The sequence below is a fragment of the Aphelocoma coerulescens genome, chromosome 14, assembly GCF_041296385.1.
Source record: "Aphelocoma coerulescens isolate FSJ_1873_10779 chromosome 14, UR_Acoe_1.0, whole genome shotgun sequence".
NCBI classification, from domain to species: domain Eukaryota; kingdom Metazoa; phylum Chordata; class Aves; order Passeriformes; family Corvidae; genus Aphelocoma; species Aphelocoma coerulescens.
The window spans coordinates 11,631,237-11,651,552 of NC_091028.1; the positions used below are offsets into that span (position 1 = coordinate 11,631,237).

Below are 20,316 nucleotides of genomic sequence, written 5' to 3' on the forward strand. Positions count from 1 at the left end.
GTGTGAGTGATTAATTCCAACATGGGCATGGGGTGAAGAGGCAAAACCCTTTCCTCACTGCTACCAGGCAAGCTCTGGCCTTTGCCCCAGCAAGGTTATTAATTCATCCCTGACCTGTGACACTGCAGGTGACTTTGTCACCCTCATCTTCTCGGTCACCTCTCAAGGCAGAGACCTGAGGATTTTCCGTGCCCCTCTTTATGAACCACTGTGATGGTACAGGCACTTTTCAGCTGTTTGTCCTCCAGGGGTCTGACTGCCTGTGCGTTTTGTCCATGTGCTGTCACAAACACCCTGCCTTGACTTTGAAAAATGGAACAGCAACAGCTGAAAACAAAGATGAATTGTCACTTTTGTATGCTGGTGGCCAAAGGGAGTTGCAGTGCTGCAGGTGACGAGGGCAGAAGGGGAAGCCATGGTTGCCTGAGCTGCTGGGAATTTTCTAACCCTCTCACCCAGCTCATTGATGACTCTCTAGAGAAGCAGCCTCACTCCTCTCCTACACTTCCAGTCAAGGGTGTCTTTCGCTGGGGAATTTAATTTGCTGCAGAAAGATTATTATATCTCTTCTGAGGTTTTCTACTCAATTCCTAAAAAATATAGAAAGTAAGTATGAAAAGAATATATAATAACATGTATAATCTATCCACCTCTATATAAAAGAATACAAAAGAAATATAATAACTGCTATGTAGTGAATAAAGTTCCTTTTGCAATAGGAATCACTGTACACCATCAATGACCCTGCTCAGCCAGTCCTTTTGGGCTGCTCTACCTTCAACTCTGCACCTCCATGAGCAGCTCTTAGGATTTATGGTACCCACAGGGATTCATCCAGGATAAAAGGAGTTTTCATCTCCCAGGAATCCAAGCACCATTATACATGGTACTGAGTGGGCTGGATGTATAAGCACACACAGGTACTTCACCCAGTGCCAAAATCCAACAGATCTGAAGCAGAAGACATCGTTCTGTGGAAGGGTAGAGCAGGTGCATGAGGTGTTTAGGAGAGCACAGAGAGCACTCTGAACCCTGTATGAGGTCAGCTGCTGTGCAGAATCAAATCCCTCTACTCTCACAGCAATACAAATGCTTGGCTGAGAGAAGCAGGACCATCTGCCCAGTGATTTGTGGTGTCACAAGGTGACAGCAGAAGAATGAATTGAACAAGAAAGCTTCTATCTCCACTCCGCAGCACTGATTTTTGAGAATCCCACCAAAGAAAGGAGGAATCCAGCTGGGAGAGGTGATGGGACATTGTCACCTGGCCAAAGGCTTATGGGATCTTCAGATGGAGTCACTTGTGTATGGAGAAAGCAGAGCAGCAGAGACTGGCATCAGCTGGTCATAGGAGAGGTAAGTGAACTTTTTATCAGTTAGCATTCCAGCAGCAGATTTTGGAGGAATAATATGAAATTCTAGACTGTACAAAAATTAGAAAGTTTGGCAAGATTTTGAAGCTCTCAATAGGCAAAGGCACCTTTCTTCCAGACAGGGTTGTCCAGGACATCTGAAGGCTCTCAGTGCTGCACCCTGCATAATTATTAATTTAGTTACGTTGGTCTTGCAGCAGCCTAATATAAATCAGACTAAAAGATGTCATGATTGCAGTATGGATGGTACCTGTGTTGACAATCCCTTCCATGGGAGATGGCTGCATGCCCACGATAAAATAAGCAAACAATCAGGCAACACACGTGGGACACTTCTCTCCCACTCTGCAAATCTCCAGTCATTAGGGGTAACTGCTTCTCTCTGGGCTCCTCCAGTGAACTCATCTGCACTTGGAATCACACAAAAGCCATCTAAAATCATACCAAAATCTAAATAAATCAGCATCAGAAAATCTGCTGCAGGCATTCAGTCCTTAAAGGATGTGACCATTTTAACACCTGTCAGGGTCACAGCACAGAGCTGAGGAAATAGCCCCGGACAACTCTGCATTCCCAGGAGAATAAAACCAGAAGACACACAAAGTCACCCAGCAGGCAGTGGGAACAGGAGCAATGGCAGCATTACTTAACTATGTGCAATTTGCTCTCCCTATCTTGATTTAAATTACACTGCCAGAAGAGACTGACAATGTCTGGAATCAAATTGCTTAGAAAAGTGCCTCTTCAGAGAGAGAGAAAAAAATGCCCAAATAACTCAAGTGCAAATGGTCTCGCAAAATGCCTATTGTGATTGGGGACAGCAGGACCTGGGGCTCGTGTTCATTAGGATAATGCTCATGTAATTGTGCTGGGCCAAACCCCCATGAAATGGGGGGGTTGCACCCCTGGTATTCCTACAGCGAACACATTAACTTGGTCTCCTCTCAAGAGGGGAAGGAGGCACCATTAAATAAGAGTCTCTTGCTCTGTTCCTGCTTTCTTCACTTCTTCAGGTCAGCCTGGTCTCTGGGGACCATCTTCAGGACAATGGGCTTCTTTGGCTGCATGAAACCTTTCGAGTCCAGGACCAGTGGGATCTTCAGCAGGAGGAAAAAACAACAAAACAGCCACATCAGCTGGGAGAAAGGACAGACAGGACAACAGGAGCCCTACAGCTCACACACATCCCGGCTACCACTTGTTTTCAATGCATTTCCCAACTCACAGGTGTACCTACAGCAGGAGCATCACTATTGCTCATGCAAAGCAGCTACCAGCTGGTGTTTAACAGCCCTCAGCTCTTGGATAATCTGGTTGGTGAGTTCAGGCTCTCACGTGGCACAGTACAAAGAGATCAGTGCACTGATCAACAGGCTGCACATGGAGGGAAGAGCAGCCAAATCCCACCCAGGGAGCTGCAGCTAAATGGGGGCATGCAGTGCCATTTTGTTTAATGCAGAAGTGTGTTAGTGCTAAGGGCAGCTAAATCATAATGGGAGCTGGAGGAGCAATAAGCTCTCTAGGAAGAGCAAAACTAAAATCGCTGCTCAGAGCGAGTTCCAAAGCAAAAGCATCCTCACGTGAAAAGGTTTCCATGGGGTAGGCTGGGAATCTCACTAGAAGCAATGTTTAAAGCTGGTGCTGGAGGGAGTCATCTTGTGGGAGGGAAGTGTTTTAAGTCTCCCCCACCAATGGATGGTGCTCATACCCCAGCTCCTCCTCTCCCCCTCAGGACAAGGGTGACACACCCAGCCCAACAGGCCACATTCAGACCCCATATCCCAGTAAGCTTTGTTTCAGAAAATTTAAGCAATATGGCTCGGAGCCCAATGTGCCATCAGTGAAGCAGTGAGAAGAGGCAGCAGCTTCCATATACATGTTCCAAAGGGATGTTCCAGCATGAAGTTTTCCCTCCCACTCTGATCTGTTGTACATGACACCTTCTGTAGAAAAAAGGGCTGAAAGAGCCCCATAAACCTATGGGCACCAATAATACAATACATATTTAACTTGTCTCCTTTTAATTAAAGGCAGTTATAAAAAGAATCAATTTTATGGATTGCAGAGGACTAGAAAAATGTCATTAGACTTGGGGGAGGGTGGATAGGTCACTGCATTGTTAATGGACTATTACAGTCTTTCACCTCCAGGTTACTAGTTGAGCTGCAATCTGAATCTGCAGAGATTCCAGCTGAGCACCCGAGCCAAGTAATAATTTAATAAGGATTTTTCTGTTTCTTACAACAAACGTCCTTTGAGTGACTTGTTGCCCCCTGTGCTCTGATTTCCCAAGCTCTCCTCACCAACAGGATGTAATAATGGCCCAGCCTCTTGCAGCAGTGAGTGCAGGGAGCTGGGTCGGGCTGGAAACATGGTAGTGCTGCCTGCCTGAGGCACAGGGAGCTGCCGTGCTCTCAGCAGGGCTGGACTGACAGATCATTTCCAACAACTCCTGCATTTGTTTCATGTCAAGCACTCCCACCCTGCCAGGCCCATCCCATCAGTACTGTATGCAGCATTCACTGGGCAAAAACCAAATGGTGGGCAAAACCAAAGCCTGGTGGGATCTTGCTTAGTCTAGAAGAGGGAGAGGGTCACCAATTCAAACTTAACCCAGATTGTGTTTGTTTGAAAATTGCTACCCTTTAGGGACTGCCCTGGCCTGTAAGAGATGAATTTTGGTGTCTTGGGATGTCCCACAGAGAACAGCCACGTTTGTGCTGCAAAGCACAGCTTTGGCATGAGCTGGGGGACATTCTTTTCTTGCTCTCTGGAGCAGGGTCTTCCTAAGCTGGGTCAAACAGACTGACAGTGCACTGTGGGGGAGAGAGCACCCCACAATTTAGGTGAACCCAAAGATAGGCACAGGACTTCAGGGATTTCAGCCTAAACATCCCACCAAAATTAAATATGCTTCTCTAGAGAATTAAAAAAAGCCTCAGTAACTTGCGGTGAACCCCTTGAAATTAACTGAGATTTAAACAGTTATTCCCATGTAACAGTAGGACCATCTCAGTGGGAGTAAGGGAAGATAACGAGACACACCACCCCACATCCTCACCGGTGTGTCTTTGCAGGTTCTGAAGGAGAAGTTCTGCAACAGGACGACCACAGCCACTTTCATGATGAGGAGAGCAAACCTCATCCCTATGCAGTTCCTGGGGCCAGCCCCGAATGGCAGGAAGGTGTAGGGGTCAATACCCTCTTTGTTCTCTTTACTGAACCTGATTACAACCAAAAAAACCAAGTTAGCAAGAGCTACTGTTCCAGGATGTGTCAGCTTCCAAATCTGAAGTGATGAGGGGTCTGGGAAGGCAAAAGCTTTTTGTGCTTCTGTGCATATAAGAAGAATCCAGCTAAGTCCTTTATTTCTGTCTCAACAGATACCTTATGCCTCTGCTTTTATTCTACTGCTCGGATTTGGTTGTGCAAATCCAGGTGCTTTGAGTGACCTGGGAATACTGAAATACACTAATGGATTTTGTAACTACTCTTTTCTCAAAACTCCCTCTCAGCTCCAAAATGGAACCCAGATTTCAAACCCTAAACCACAGAGGTCTACAGCTCCACAGCTTCCCTGCAGATCAAAGGACCGAGTGAACACAAAGATGTTCTCCCCCTGCGTGACTAAAGGCAGGGCTGCTTTTGAGACATGTCAGCCCCACTCCTTTCCTCATCATGAAAAACAGGGAAGAACAATCAGCTTCACAGAGAAATTTGCCACTGAGCATTTTCAGTAATACTTCTTAGTGATCAGCTAGTTTTCATGTCAGAAAGCTTTTCATTCCCAGAGCATGAGGTCCAGGTACAAACCTCAGCCGTGCTAAGTCAGAAGTGAAGTATCTCACTACTGAGACATCAGCACATCTCTCTGATGAACTCCCAGCAAGGCAAGTGAGCCCTAAACAGTTCCTGTCCAGCTACCCATGCCCAGCTTGACAACTGGAATAAGGATGTGGCTACTGGAGCAACTGGTGTAGCCTGGCCCATTGCCAGAGCACTCCCATTTGGCTGTTTCCTTCTGAATTCAACACAAAGTGACCATAGGCTCTGTAGGTGCTCCTGCTTGATACCACGGCCAAATTTTGTCCCAAAGGTCACCACACACCAGGATTAGCTTCCAGGGGTATTTCAGCTCCAGGTGCAAGAGCAGAGGTCTGGTCCTGCTCTCTCAGGACCAAGCCTCAAAGTCTTGGTGGCTACCTGAAGACTACCAGGTTCATGGTATCCCAGGTCTGCCTTGGGCTATTGCCTCATTTTGCAGGGTCTGACAGAGCTCCTAAGCAAAGATTGCTTCATAACTTGAGTTAAAAATTAAGTTTTATTTCCTTCCCATCTTTGCCCTTCCACTGCTGATTTGCAGGGCATCGTGCCAGTCACCCTATGGCTCTTGCTTTAATATCTGGCCATAAACCCCTCAGTGTTACAGCTGCTGGGAGCTGCTCTCACTGTTGCTCCCTTCAATGCAGTTAATTAAATTCCATGCACAGTTTATGGATGTAGATCATAAAACTCCCCTCACGGTAATGCTGGGACTAGATGTCAGACAATGATAAATGCCTAATTTAAATGTTATAATCACGCATTCCCCACTTTTGCTGCCATTCCTGCTCCCAGGGCTGAGGTGGAGCATGCAGCAATTCCCCCCACAAGGCCCTCACCTCTCAGGCCTGAACTCGTCTGGCTCTGGCCAGTACTGCGGGTCCCGGTGCAGCACAAAGGCTGGGATCAAGACCACCATTCCCTCTGGAATAGTCACACCATTGAGCTCCACAGTCTTCTTGCAGACCCTCTCAATCCGGCCCCCAGCGGGGTAGAGCCGGATGGATTCGTTCACCACCATATCCAGGTACTCCATCTGAGTGATGGCGTTGTACGTGGGAGTGGCCTGGGAGAGGAATGGGGGGCTGAGAACACAGCACTGCAACTCCCACCCCCACAGCCACCCCCCCAGCGCTTCCAGGGAAAGGGGAGTCTCAGGGCCAGCACCTCTGCCACTCTGTTTCCAACCTGGGTTTGCAAGGCACAGGTGGGAACAACTCCAGCATCTTCTCACCCTCCTTTACCTTGTTAGGCAGGTGCGCATCCACCTCGTCCTGGAGTCGCTGCTGCACGTCAGGGTGGATGGCCAGGTTGTAGGCTATGTAGCTGAGGGTGGAGCTGGTGGTCTCATAACCAGCAAAGACAAAGATAAGAGCCTGGGCCAGAACCTCCTCATCACTTAATGCTGAAAAAAGGCACAGAGGCACATACAAGAAGCTGAAAATGACAGTAATCAACCCTCGTGAATTCAGCATCCCAGTCATCAGTCTAAGTAATGCTACTCCTAGCTATGTAACAGTTGGTAAAGGAAATATCCAGCTTTCCCTCTGGTACTACAAAGGGGTGCAGGATGCAGTGCAGGGTGTCCAACAAATACCCTGTCCTGGCACCTCAAAAGTTTAGAAGCATCCTGCCTTGACTGAGGTTGATGGACTGGGACTGTGCCTTAGCTGAGCAATTATTTTCTTAGTTTACCTAGGATCGGGAACAGAGATGAGCCCACAGGTGAGCAAGGTACACACGGCATATGTGCTTTGTGTGCTTTTTGATATACAGCCAACACTGCTGGCCTTCAGAGGCCAAAATAAGAAATGGGGGTAAGGAGACACTCACTCTTTGCTCTTTGTTGCACAGACACACCTCAGGATTTATCCCAGGAAATGGGACACAATAAAAATATGGCTGATCTGTGATAAACATCACTACAGCCCCACTACTGAGACCTTGAATCTTTCATGGGATTAATGACTAAAATCCTCTCCCTGCTTCCCTCTTAAATGGCTAAGGAACTACTGCTTTCTGCTGAGAGGAGAACATATCTCAAGACATACTTTTGTCCAAGTTGGTCTCCGCAGACTTGGAGCCATCCCGTGAGTTCTGCGATTCAATCATGAGCTGCAGGAAATCCACCCGGTCCTGGGGAGAAACAGAGGCAGAGAAGATGTGGGTGAGGAGGAAGCAAACCTTGTCCAGCACAAGTCCCTTGCTGAGACACCTGCTCCACTCACAGCTCATGGCTTCAGCGCACGATGAGGTCTGGACTACAGACCCTCTATGAACACAGATTTTTCTCCACTTGGACACAAAAGCAGGCCGTGGTTCTAGCCTTTCTCAGGTTTGGTGGGGTTGGAGAGCAGGTGACACACCACAGCTTCTGAAGATGCCACCAGGTCCCTCCTGCACTCAGGACTTCTCCTGAAGAGGACACCTAGGCTGGACTCACCGTGCTGCTGCCCTTTTCCCGTTCCTTCTTTAGTTTTGTGAAGACATTCTTGAAGAAGTCCATGACGTCTGAGGGTAACAGAGTCACCTTCATCTTTTCCAGCACAGGGATAACAAAGGGGAACAACACTAGAAGGAAAGAAGAGACCAACATACTTGAGCTCAAAGGGGTCCTGAGAAAGTCAGAACTGGCACAAAGCATAGAAAGGAGCAGTACATCTGGACCCTGATGCTGCCTTTTTGATGTTGCCCTGACCCTTTTTGTTGCCTCCATCTCTTTTTACCTAACCATGGCTGGGATGCAATAGCACCAGAGAATCTCCTCCATATGTTACCTTATGACCACAATACAACAATAAGTGCAGATCTCTGTGATAGAGCAGCTCTCCAGCATCTCTGCAAACAGGGTCTCTGCTCATAGCAGGATGCTGCTAAGACCCATAGAGGCTGTACAAATCCTGGCTGTGGTTTCCCTGGGGAAATATTTCTGCAGATCTGAGACTGTAAATCCAATCCTGTAAAGTGCTAAGCATCTCCCATATGGCAAAAAGGACTCAAAGACATAAGGGAGCTACCAGAAAATGCAGCACCTTTGACTGATTCAGGGCTGTATGAGATGTGGTTTGTCATACCTATGAGTAAGAACACAGGACTTAGGAAACTGAATTGGAGAAATTTCTTAATGTTGGTGACAAAAGGGTCATTGGGGTTGTTCATGGAGTCAACATTGACACTGAAAGAAGTGCTGGTCACCACATCCATGCTGTAAGCTCCAAAAATGCTGAGTAGAGAAGAAGAGAAAGTGAATGAGATGAACCCAACCACAGCAGTAAATAAGAGCCCATCTAGGAACAATCCTTGTGAGAAGGAATCTCTCTTAAAGCAGTAGCCACCATTGTATTTACTGAAGTTTCCCCAGTTGCATTCATTCCCCCAATTTTTCTCTGCTTCAAAAACCTAAGCTGTAGTTGGAAAGCACTGAACTGCAGTCCAGGGTAACAAAGACTATATTCTGATTTTCATCTGTAAAAGAGATTGCAAAAATTACATCCAAAAATACCACATCTTGTGCAGCTTCTGGAAGAATTCTGGAAAATGCTTCCTTTCTCAAAATGCATCCCCAGTAAAATGAAATGGGGAACAGGGCACAGCTCTCCCATCTGAGCAAAGCAGAGCACATCAAGCCCACTGCTGAGGAACATGCCATGCCCATGACTGCTCTGGAGTTTGCTTCCATAGCTGACAAGGGCTCCATGCTGCAGTGTGGAAAAGGCTCTCCAGAACAGGCTCCTCCCCATACTGAATACAAACCCTTTGCTGTCAGCCTCACACAGTTACTCACTCCTTTGCAGCCACAAACTCATCATTAGCCACTTTCTTCTCAGTGTTTTTCACTAGTTTTTCACCATAGTGATTAATGATATGGAACATCTGAAATGCAAACCAAAGCAGAAAGCACTATTGACTCTTTCCCTGCCACCAAACAAGGCTGGGCCACACTGCCATCTGCCACTTGCCATGTACGGCTTGTGGGGGGAAGGGCAAGCAAGGGGAAACTCATTTCCAGGCCTCGGACGTTGCTTTCTCTCATCTTAACAACCTGCCCAGAGAGCTCATCTGACTAGGACTGAGCAAGGCTCTCCTCCAAAAATCCACAGACAGCTCCCAGTCCAGCTAAGCATCCACTCCAGCTGGGAGTGAACATGGCTCCTGGGCACATAGAAAATGGACAACCATGGCCTGAGCGATGTGTTTAGCAGGATGAACATACAGGCCATAGTGCCAACAGCCCCAGCTTGCAATACCTTGTGTGCTGTTTCACCCCCCACCCCCTTCTCCTGACTCCCTCCCTGGGATGGCAGACAGACACTGTATTGCTGAACGGTACCAACAATGCAGGTGTTCATGGATGTGGTCCTGCCAAACAGGGCAACTTCCCCATTTGAGGGGAAGGTCTGCACTCAGAAACAGCTCAGTTCTCCCTCCAGCTACTGATGCAAAGTACCAGTGGCCTGAGCTTTACCTCCTTCAGCTTCCCACTGGTGAAGGTTGGAGACAGCACTGTGCGAATCCTTTTCCACTGCTCATCTGCAGCCACATTGAGGGCCGACTCCAGGATCCCGTTCAGACCAAAGTTCTGCACAGGAGAACAGGAGACAGGAGAATGTTTACAGCCCCCTTCCACATGACAGAAATGCAAAGAAAAGCCTTCCATGGAGTGTTGACTCGGCCCCTGAAGTCATGCCAGCTCTACCTCAACCAGTAAATAGAAATGGAAACAAAAGTCTAAGAGTCATAAATGACATCAGCCCTAGGGCACAACCAGGCTGATGGCCCAATGTCCCAGCCAGAGTGGTCCCTACACCTCTCTAGCAGAGTTTTGATGTTGGTACCATCAATAAACTGGGGCACATCAGAGAGTAAGTACTTGCTGAAGGGCTCAGAGGAGAACAGAAACCAAGAAGAAACTCCTTTCTTGCTGCATGTACTCTGTACTGGACAGCAAAGCATGGGACTAGGCACCTACCCGGCGATTAGTAAAAATGTTGTAGCACTCTTTCACCAGGATGTTTTTGATGAGGATGGGGTCCAAAACAGCCAGCACGGGCTGCCTGCCATCATAAATCCTAAGCCAAGAGAAACCCACAGTCAGTTCATCCTTCATGGTCAGCTGGAGCAAAAGCAGCCTGCTCCGTCCAGAGCCATGGCACAACTGGTTCGGGCCACCTGAGTTGACTCTGACAAAACAGCTGGAAGGATGAGGCTGAAACTTATTTATTATGTAGTAAAACAGGATAAAGGGAAAGAAAGTGACAAATATGGGCAGCATGAGCATTTCTGTCAATTGTCTGTGGTACTGAAGAGTTGCCAAAGCTGTGTGGGTTTAGATAAAAGGCAGCTTTTTGCCACAATGTTGATGCCCTGCACGCAGGCTGTCTGAGCTGCTTCCACTACTGATGGCTAGAGACAAGAAATCCACACCAAATAACCCACCTGTGGGGGGAACAGATTTCCTGTCTGGCCTACAAGGCATTGAGAGGCGAAAAACTCATTTGTCTCCTCCATTTTCCAATCAACAGAGACAGAAAACCTTAAAAGTCATGGTGTGGGCTAAAGGGCAGGGAGCCTTGGGCCACAGCTGAGGGAAGCTGCCATCTTCAAGAAGCTTGTGAACATTTAATCTTTAGAAAAAATGCACCAGGTTTTCATGAAGCCTCACAGGATTTTTTTGCAGAGCAATTTTGTTTTGGTTTGAGAGGCTCTCAGTAGAAGCATGATAAGAGGCCCCCACACAAAAGAAGCACTGTGCAGGGAGCAGGGAGGCAGGTTGAAAGTTAGCTTGTGCCCCAGCTCTGGGAGAAGCAGGGAGCAAGATGAAAAACACCGTGGCAGCCTGCAGCTTGCTTTCTGCTCCAGACACACAGAAGAGCAGCTTCAAAGGCAGGAGGCTCAGTTTGACACCAAGCAGTGGAGGTGATTTTCAAAGCTTCTGCAAACAAATGACCCCACAAACTGGTCATCACCATCCCAGCCCCACACCACACTGAAATCCCAGCCGGAGAGAAGCCTTGGAGAGATGGGTGGAGACTTTCCCAGTGGTGAACCTCAATTCTCCCAGGCAGTCACTGCTGGAATTACAGTGCTGAAACACATGATAGTGGAGTACCTTTTCCCATTCTATTTTGGGGCTGCAGAGCACCCCAAACTTGTAGTTTTGTTCTGCAGAAACTCACCCCCAGATTTTTCCATACTTTTCAAAGCATTTCTGATCAAATTTGTGGACTCCCTGGAAAAGAAGAAAGGAGAAATGAACAGTTTGCCAGTGAAAAGTGATCAAAGCAGGTCACAGCTGGCAGCACAGTGCATCCCACAGCCCTGTTCTAAGTGGCAGAGGTTAAGGTTGGCAGGTGCATGGTCCTCTTAAGCATCACATAGATGCTTAGGGGACATTTGCATTGGAGAGAAAAAAGAAAGCAGAGATTAAAAAAAAAAAAGGCACTTTCAACTTCCAGCAGCAAATCTGACCTAAAAATGTAACGAAGACAAGGTATGACAGGGTACAAAGTTTTAGTGAGCAGAGTTAGGAGGCAGAACTGGATCCCAGGGTGTCCTTTCACCTTCAGCTCAACAAGTTAAGAGCTGCTGCTGCCTTGTCCTCATATGATCTTCCTCTGCAGTTACTGAACTGGAGTGAACATGGATTTTTATTTGTTTCTATCAGGGTTTTAAATGATGTTACGTGTAAGGATGAAACTTATGGGACACGTAACACTCGCTAAACCATTAGTAAGAGGCAACATGCGTGATGTAAACCCAGCAAACACAAGTAAAACACCTCTTTTATTGAAGCCAATACACTTATTCTGCATTTGCAATCAATTACCTGGGATCAGCTACTGCCTTGTTATGTGATAAGGTTTGGTAGTTTGAGAATACTTGAGTTTTATTTAAAAATCTATTTGTCTGGCTTAGTCTCATGCTGGCCCAACAGCAAATAGTTGGATGAGGCATTGCTGAGCCTAATTCAGCCTCTTCATGTTGATGATAAAAAGGGCAAAAAACCATGCAGTTCCCAGAAAACAACAGTCTTAGGCATCTCTCCAATATATTTTTTTTGTTTCTAACAGAACTTCAGCTGCTCAAGAGCAGGTAGAAACACAGGGAGAAACAAAAAATTACAAAGTAGCTTTAAAACACAGCACACCTCATTTAGGTCAGCCTGAACTTTTATGTTCTCTGTGTGTCCAGAGAGCTTCCCACCTAAAAGCATAATTTTCATCTGACTGAATCAAGGACAGAGAAGAGAGATGCCCAAGGAATGGGGGAAACAGCATCAGCCACAAGAAGGATCTAAGGCACTACAGAGCAGCAGCTGCTGGTACTCACATGCTGGTACTCCAGGAAAGTCCCCACAAACGGCAGAGGCCTTGGGCCAGGAATGCCCAGCTTCTTGAAGGTCTGGTAGGGCCATATCCCATAGCTGCCAAGCAAAGAGCATGTGAGAAGCACTTATGCAATGAAAACACAAGATACTTCTTCCTGAAGCACGGGAACTGCTTAAATAACTGGTTCCTGTCACTCAGAGAAAGCTATAATTATGGATCAGCAGCAGCCCTGCTGAGGATACTCTTTGCAGTAAATGCAGGATCACCTGGGGCATGTTTTGATGGAAGACAAGGGCTGAAAGGAGCTGCAGCCCAGCCTAGGCAAACCAGCGTACATGGGCACCTCAGGGCTTTATTCAGGGCCTCATTTAGTCGCCCAGATCAGACTACCGTGCCTCGGGTGACTCAGGAGAGGTCTCGGAGCGACTGAGTTCTGAAGCTGGGGTTTGCCCTTGTGTTAGTCTTTGCCAAGACGTCCTGCGATGCTCAGGTGGCCGCGCTACAGCGGCACGGCAGGGACATAAATTACCACAGCAAAATTAAGTTTTTGCCTGCATAGCTCACTACAGCTCCCCTGAGCCACATAAGCCTAAGTTTTGCCAACAGAACTACTTAATCGGGGGGTTCTGCTGGCAGCAGCTCCGGCATCACCCTGCGCTGCTCCCAGCTCGCACAGTCCAAGGACGCCACGGATGCCGCTGTCTTTAAACACCAGGAAGTTACTCCTTCTTGGGAAAAGTTAAAAAAAAAAAAAAAAAAAAAAATCAAGTATTCCCTATGATTTCCCGCCCCGTCCAGCCCAGCTCGCTCCTTCCCGCTGGCAGCGGGGCCGCGCAGCCCCCCTGAGCAGCCCTCGCTGTGCCCTGAGGGCAGCGCTAATTCACTCGAACCTCGCTGGCACCGGGCTCTCCTCCTGCCCGGTCCCCCAGGGGACCGGCCTCTACTCACAGGGCCACGAGGCACAGGAAGGCGATGAGGAGCAGCCAGGTGGCGGGGGACAGGCTAGGCAGGAGCTGCATGGTGCCCGCTGTCCGCCCGCGGCTGCCGCCGCCGCGCCCCGGCCCAGCCCCGGCCCAGCCCCGGCCCAGCCCCGGCCCAGCCCCGGCCCAGCCCCGGCCCAGCCTCGGCCCAGCCCCGGCCCAGCCCCGGCCCAGCCCCGGCCCAGCCCCGGCCCAGCCTCGGCCCAGCCTCGGCCCGCCCTCACGTGCGGGAGGCGGCGCTTCCCCCCCGCTCGGAGCCTCAGGGCCGGGCCCCGGGCGGGTCCTCCGGGCCCGGGGTGTCGGTCCCCGCTCCCCCTGGGGCTGGAAATCGCTGAAAGGGCGATTTGCTCAAACGGAGCAAAGGGCGGAAGCGCCCCGGGCTCCTCGCGCTGCCTGTGGAGGGACAAGGAGCTGTTCCTGTGTCCCGTCTGTTCCAGCTCCGGGGGCTGTCTGTGTCTACACCTTCCCCTGTGCCTCCTCTGTCACCTCCACGTATCATGTCCTGTAGCTCCTGTTTAGGGTCCAGGAGGACGCAGACCTGCACCAAACACCTGCCCAGGCTGAAAGGGGCTCGTTGCCCTCAGGCAGATCCTTTGCAAGACACAGTCCTGTATCTATGTGGCAGCATAACTTGTAGTCGCGCCTGTGCCGGCGGAGGCTCTGCCTGATGTCCCGCTGCTGGGAGCGGTGGCTTCGGTGCCCTGCCACCCCCAGGGAGCCACCAGGACAGGACAGGAGGTGCTGAGGGCCGGGCACTCCCCAGCCGTGTCACCTGGGGATGGATTCCCACATCCCCTCTGCCCCGGGCGTTCTCGCCGCAGTCAGGTTGCACAAGATGATGCTATTTGGCTTTAGGCAGCTCAGTTTCCCCCTCAGACACAGACACGGGACTGGCTGCTTTCTGCCAGAGAAATGGGAAATGCATTACGTGTATGGAGACACATTGGAGCCTCTGGCCAGTTTAGTTCAAGCATATGCAAACATCCCGTGCTGCTGGGCAGGTGTGGGGATGGGTCAGCACATGGTGTCCTTCGTTCCCATCACACGGGGAAGGGCCACAAATGTCTTTCTCTGTTCAGTCCAGCACTGTCCCCTTCTCCGTGTTCCCTGAACGCACCACTAGAGCCACATGGACCCAGCTAAGGACCCTCCATGCACATCACACTCACCTGCATCAGACATTACTCTCCTGCCTTTGACACACTCAGCCTTAAAGAAACCCAAGTGCTTCTGCAGTTACCTGCCAGTCAGATCTCACGTGGCTCTACCCACAGGCCAGCAGTGGATTTTGCCTCTGCCCAAACATTTCTTTTGTCTCATAAAACACATGCAGCATGGGCTGAGCTGCGGGTGGGTCCAGCAGTCACCTCCACACTTATGTGGAAGAGCTGAGCAGCAGCACTGCCAGTCTTGGTAGGTCAGTGTCTCGGACATCTCCAGCATTGCACAGCCTCGATGTGCTCAATGATTCACATAACCACGGGCTGACAGTAATCAATTAACCATTTTATGGAGGCACATCCCTGATTCCTGCTTCTCCACGCTGCTCTGAAGAACTGAGCTCAAGCAGCCTACTGTGACAAGAACTTTATTCTCCATTTTATGGGATCTGCCCCTTTTAAGACACCTTGAAGCAACTGTACTCGGGGAGTCATCCCTTCTCTTGCATCCAGAGGCTGGTTCTTCTCCTTGACAGGTCCCATACCAGAAAGGACATAAACAGCAGCAGTGAGGAGCAGGAGGAGAAACCAGGTGCTGGAGCAGTAACTCCCTGGCTGGGATTAGCTACATTTCTTCTCTCGCACAAACCCTTTGATTTTCCAATCACTTCTAACAGCTGTTGTGATTTCTCAGCGGGAAGCAGGTTTGTGGTCCAGTATTTTCTTCTCTCTCAGACAGGAACTGAAGCAAAGACAGACTTCAGAGCTGGAGAACAAGGATGCTAGCTAGCCTCCAAAATATGTAAATAAACTGTGCAAGCATTTTTGCATACAAGGAAATTGCTCATTTGTCCAAAACAAGTTTGAGTGGGAGCAATTTGCTAATTTAGAGCTATGGTTCACTGTGTGGCTAGTGAACCTCTGCAAACTCCTTATTCATCTGACTTTTGGTTTGGTTTTTTTGCAGGTCTCTTGAAGTGCTGTGTCTCTCCAGCTCTGCAGATTTGAGAAAATCATAGTTGATAAAATGTCCACCTCCCAGTCAAAATTGCTGTGATGACTCAGAGCTGCAGGTGGGGCCATCCTGAACACTCACTGAAAGATAATTTATACAAATTGCGTGTATTAAAGTGATGCTTTTATCCTTACACAGCCCTTTAGACCAAATGTAAGGGTAGACTCTGTACTTACTGAGACTATTTTTCTAATGTGAATATCACTGAAATGGAATCCAGAAGGGATAAAGCAGAGGGAAAGGCTCTCCAGATAATTTTTCTAGCAATATTTAAAGGGGTTTGGCATTGTTGGCAAGCAAATCACACAACAGCGCTGCAGGCGAGGGGCTGCTGCAACATCCCACCACCTTGTCTAAGAGAATGGAAGAAGGTTGCCCAGGTTTGGGCTATGCAGCTTTTGTCTGTCCAAGGCTGGTGATCCAGCAAAACATCTTGTGGTACGAAAAGGGGAGCAGTGAGTGCTCCCCACTGCACTTGTGCAGCAGATGTGCTAAAACAAGTGAAAAATAGCATCAGCAGCAGCCTGTGAGTTGAAACCAATGCTTCTAATACACCTCTTTCACAAAACTGTCACTTCCCCCCCCTCCTCCCATTTCAGGTAATCACTTATTAATAGGAGATGTCTCCAAGAGAGCTGCTAAACCCCATTGGCAGGAGCCACATGCCAGTGACCTCTTCAATGTGCTGATCTATGGGCATGGTTATAAGAAGGCAGAGCTGGTTCACAGCCCTAGAGATGTTTCCCAGGTTAGAGATCTGTACCTATGAAGGACCCAGAGTGGTCCAAAAGGAATGTCCTCCTCTGGGTCATGAGAACATGTGGCCTCAGCCTCTCTGACATTGCCCTTCTTACTGATACCAACACAGTGCCACTGCTTTCCCCATTAATAAAAATCCCAAGGGCTCTAAAAAGGCTTGCTGGAGCCCCGGTGATGTGCACAGTGCTATTAAAAGACTATTTATTCTTATGCCCTGGGGAGAGGAGGAGTAACTGAGTGTGACCCTCTTCCCCCACATCAGGGAGTTTCTTGATGGTCCTGGGCAGCACTGAAGCCATGGCCCTGCTCTGCCATGCTTGTCCTCTGGCCACCACGCAATCCCTGGCACTGTGGCGGCTCCTGGCACGTTTGCTCTTGCTGTGCCACCTCAGCAGCAATCCCAGTTCAATATTAGCTCACACATTATCTGCCACTCCTCTTTGCAGTGGCAGCGTGCTGGGCTTTCGTGCACTGGGTGCTCTTCCTGTGTTTGTGGCAGCCACCCCGGAGCACAGCACCCTTCTGCTGTGCCAACACCCTGCACTCCTCTGAGCCGGGAGGGAACAGGTGGCCAAGAATCTGACATATGTGGGGATCCAAAAGCCAATGGTCACCATGGCTAATACAAACAGAAGGAGACATGATGTCCGGCTGTAGTCCCTGATGAAAATGGGACAATGCACCTTACACCAACTGGGAGAACGGTGCCTGAGGAACAGAGGATGATATTAAACCTCATGCAGAACTTCAGTTTCTGAAACTCCAAGATAGACAGAGATACAAAAATTTTAACTAGAGGGTCCTCCCTGAAGGAGAGGCAATTTTACTACTGTCTGCTTGGTGGGACTGAACGAGGCCAAGGGGAGAGAAGTCCTGCACAAATGCAGAGCACTGGTGGAAGACCCTACCCAGGAGCTGAACACTCTGCTGCATCTCAGGCTCTCTTGTTAGCTGCTGTGTTACAGACCCAAAGGTTTTCATTTCCTCCACATACTATGGGAAAAGTTGTAACACACATAGTCTTTCTAAGAGACAGCAAAATGTCAGCCCCATTAATAACCAGGCTTTTATTCACTGACTGTCCCATCTTTAACAATTCCCTTCTTATTTTCCTCTCATCCCATAAATGGGATCATGAGCTGTTTATTCCTGGCTCTTCCTTACAAACCGTGCTCTCAAATGAGCCTCTTGAAAGGACTAAATGGGAAAGCACCAGATGTATGCCATCCTCAAAAAGCTCCAGCAGCCAGGGAAGGACCAAGGGCTGGCACCAGCTTTTGCCTTCCTTCTCACCAAGCCTGAAACCACACAGCACTTCATGCCTGGGTATTTCTGAGACCTCTGCAGAGCAAAAAGACCACATTGCTCCTTTCATCCAGCGATGCTGCTGAATACTCCTGAAGCATTGACAGCTGAAACCAATCTCGCTTTCACTCCTCTATAATTTCTGAACAAGGATGGAAAATTATAAGCCACAGCCAGTGTTAAGGTACAAAACCAATTCTGGAAAGCACAGAGGGGGCAGTGCTGTGTGCACTACCCGCTCATGCTCGGACACCAGCTCCTCCAAGGACGGCTTCTCCTTTGCTGGCTCACATAGTACCAGAGAAGAACTTCTCTGGCTTTTCAGACCTCCCAGCTGGTAGCTCAGTCTCACTGCATGAAGCAGCCAGAAAATGTCATTGCATCACTTGCAATGACCTTAATTTCTGCTGAGCTACTTCCAAACCAGAAGTCAAGCCAGAAAAAGACAAAAATCATGACATGACCCTGAAGCCATCATCTCTAAACACATGACATGCAGCCCTTTCTACCACCATCCCCTTACCTCCAAACCCACCCTATCTCACGAGGACACACATTAGAAACAGTCCAGTGTTCTGGAATCTGTTTTGGAGCCAGGATCTCTGCTCAGCCAGACCCAGTGCTTGGAGCCACATGGCTGCCCAGGGGCAGAGTTTGGCCCATTGTTTCTGTCTCCAATGCCTGGGTTCTGCATGTTTTTTTCTGGACACGTTCTGGGTATGCGCTCAGGGCAGGGATGAAGCTGTTTGGCTCGTGACTCATTCGGCATTGTGGGCTCCCTATCAGCAGCTGCTGGATATGAGCCATCCCCAGCACTGTCATTCAGGCACAGTCTTTGAGAATCCAAGCAGGTGTGGAATGGAGGCTTATCACTCAACCTCACAGGATTTCTCTATTGCAGCTAAAGCCAAGCATTTGGCTGGTTGCATTAACCCTTGCTGGCGTTGTGAAATGGGCTTCATTGAAAACAAGCATCCTTCTCTCACCTTTTAATTTCTTCTGTGGTGTGGGGACAGCTATGGATCAATGAAAGCGTCCTCATTGATCACCCTGGATGTTTTTTGCTGGACAGAGAATTGGAATACTGAATCCTTCCTCTGCCAGTCCTCCCCACAGTGGGGGGATAAAACATTTCCAAATTTCCATCAGGTTATGTGAGGTTTAATCCCAGATGATATTCTCCCAGCAGATTAAGTCAGTCTCATAAATATGTCTGAAAATTTGCCCTCATTTATACCAAACTTCCCATAGTTCAGCTTCTCTGATGAGTCCCATTGCCCTGCTCCTCCCCTGCCCCCCACCTCTGGGGTGTTCATACCGATCAGATGCGCTTGTACATACATTAAAAATAACTCAAGATTGAAAAAGTTTGTATTTACAAGTTGAGCCTTGTAGTGTTGGAATTAGACTCTAATTAGGTCAGTCATGTTCCCCTGGTAGGGTAAGAATGATAGTGCTGGAAAACAGACAATTTATAAAGACCCAAAAATAACTCATCCTGCTGTTTTGTAAGAAAGATGTGTTTTCTTCGCCCTGTGCTGAGGACATTGCAGTCAAGGCCACTTGGGCACACTGATAGCATCCACACAGACTGCAGCTTGGTCCCACAGGCAAAGCTGGCCTGTGCCTCAATTTCCTCCTACCAAATGTGGGATATTTATCCTTCCCAATTTGGCAGGGCTGTGGTGAGGTCACCTGTGTTTGTCAGGCATTTTGTCACTCCTGGCATGAGGTCCCAGGCTATATTACACAAGCTTTTTTTTCCAACTTGCCTTTTAGCCTTGTCTACACCTTCTGTGAAGTGCACAGAGGGCACAAACTCAGATTAAGGAGGCTCAGGGTAAAGAACAAGTCCGTGGCTTTGCCCCAGCTGCTTTTCTAGGGTGCGTGTCATCAGCATAAAGGGTGCACAGAACCCCTTGGAAGTTGCACAAAGCAGGGAATTACCTTTGAATGACACCGTGGGTGTTGGTCCCTTCTTCCTCTGAACACATTTTTGTCACACAGCTTTGGTTTGCAGCTTCCTTGTTCCTCCACGGGCAGGTGCTGATCCTCTGATTCCACAAGACTTCACAGGTTTCAGCGCTGCTGACAAATTTGCCTTGTAAAACCTCGAAGAATGACTTCACATGTCAGCCTTGTCTGATTTAGGATTATCCTAACTCGTTAACAAATGGTGATGAACATGCCAATTGCCTACTTAATGAAGGTTTCTACCAAGCTGGGAAGTCAGTGGCCACACCGCCTTGGCTTGGAGGGACGTGCCCAGCATTTCCAAGTAAACAAGACAGCAAAGCTAAAGAACTCCTGGAGCATAGTGAAGTGAACAAAAACCCAACAAAAACGTGTTCACATAAAGTTCCTTTTGATTTTGTGGGAAATACAAGTTTGAAATGAAAATAATTAGTGAGGCAAGAGGAGGAGAGGAAAAATAATAAAAACAAGAGTCAGGCTTGCAAAAAGAAAACAGAAAAGGAGCAAGGAGAAAAATAAATAACCCTGGAGCAAAAATGCAGAGGGAAAAAGGGGGAACAAAAGAGACAAATAGCAGGAAAAGGATCAGTAATGAAAGCC

The 20,316-nt window shown here is 48.5% G+C and overlaps 1 protein-coding gene across 2 annotated transcripts; it reads right to left on the reverse strand.

The window, feature by feature from the left end:
* Positions 1-1,348: 1,348 nt before the first annotated feature.
* On the reverse strand, positions 1,349-20,282 carry LOC138118781 (cytochrome P450 3A29-like). Of its 2 annotated transcripts, none has more exons than XM_069029992.1 (13): positions 19,690-20,282; positions 12,525-12,618; positions 11,372-11,424; positions 10,165-10,264; positions 9,661-9,774; positions 8,980-9,068; positions 8,270-8,418; positions 7,639-7,766; positions 7,247-7,331; positions 6,440-6,600; positions 6,035-6,261; positions 4,435-4,597; positions 1,349-2,470 (listed from the first exon to the last, which is right to left on the reverse strand). In XM_069029992.1, exons 1-13 carry the CDS (start codon positions 19,734-19,736, stop codon positions 2,375-2,377), a joined length of 1,506 nt encoding a protein of 501 aa, XP_068886093.1. In that variant the 5' UTR covers positions 19,737-20,282; the 3' UTR covers positions 1,349-2,374. The 2 variants fall into 2 exon arrangements, with proteins under 2 accessions (XP_068886093.1, XP_068886092.1); XM_069029991.1 differs by lacking the exon at positions 19,690-20,282 and adding an exon at positions 13,472-13,594.
* Between the last annotated feature and the right edge of the window lie 34 nt (positions 20,283-20,316).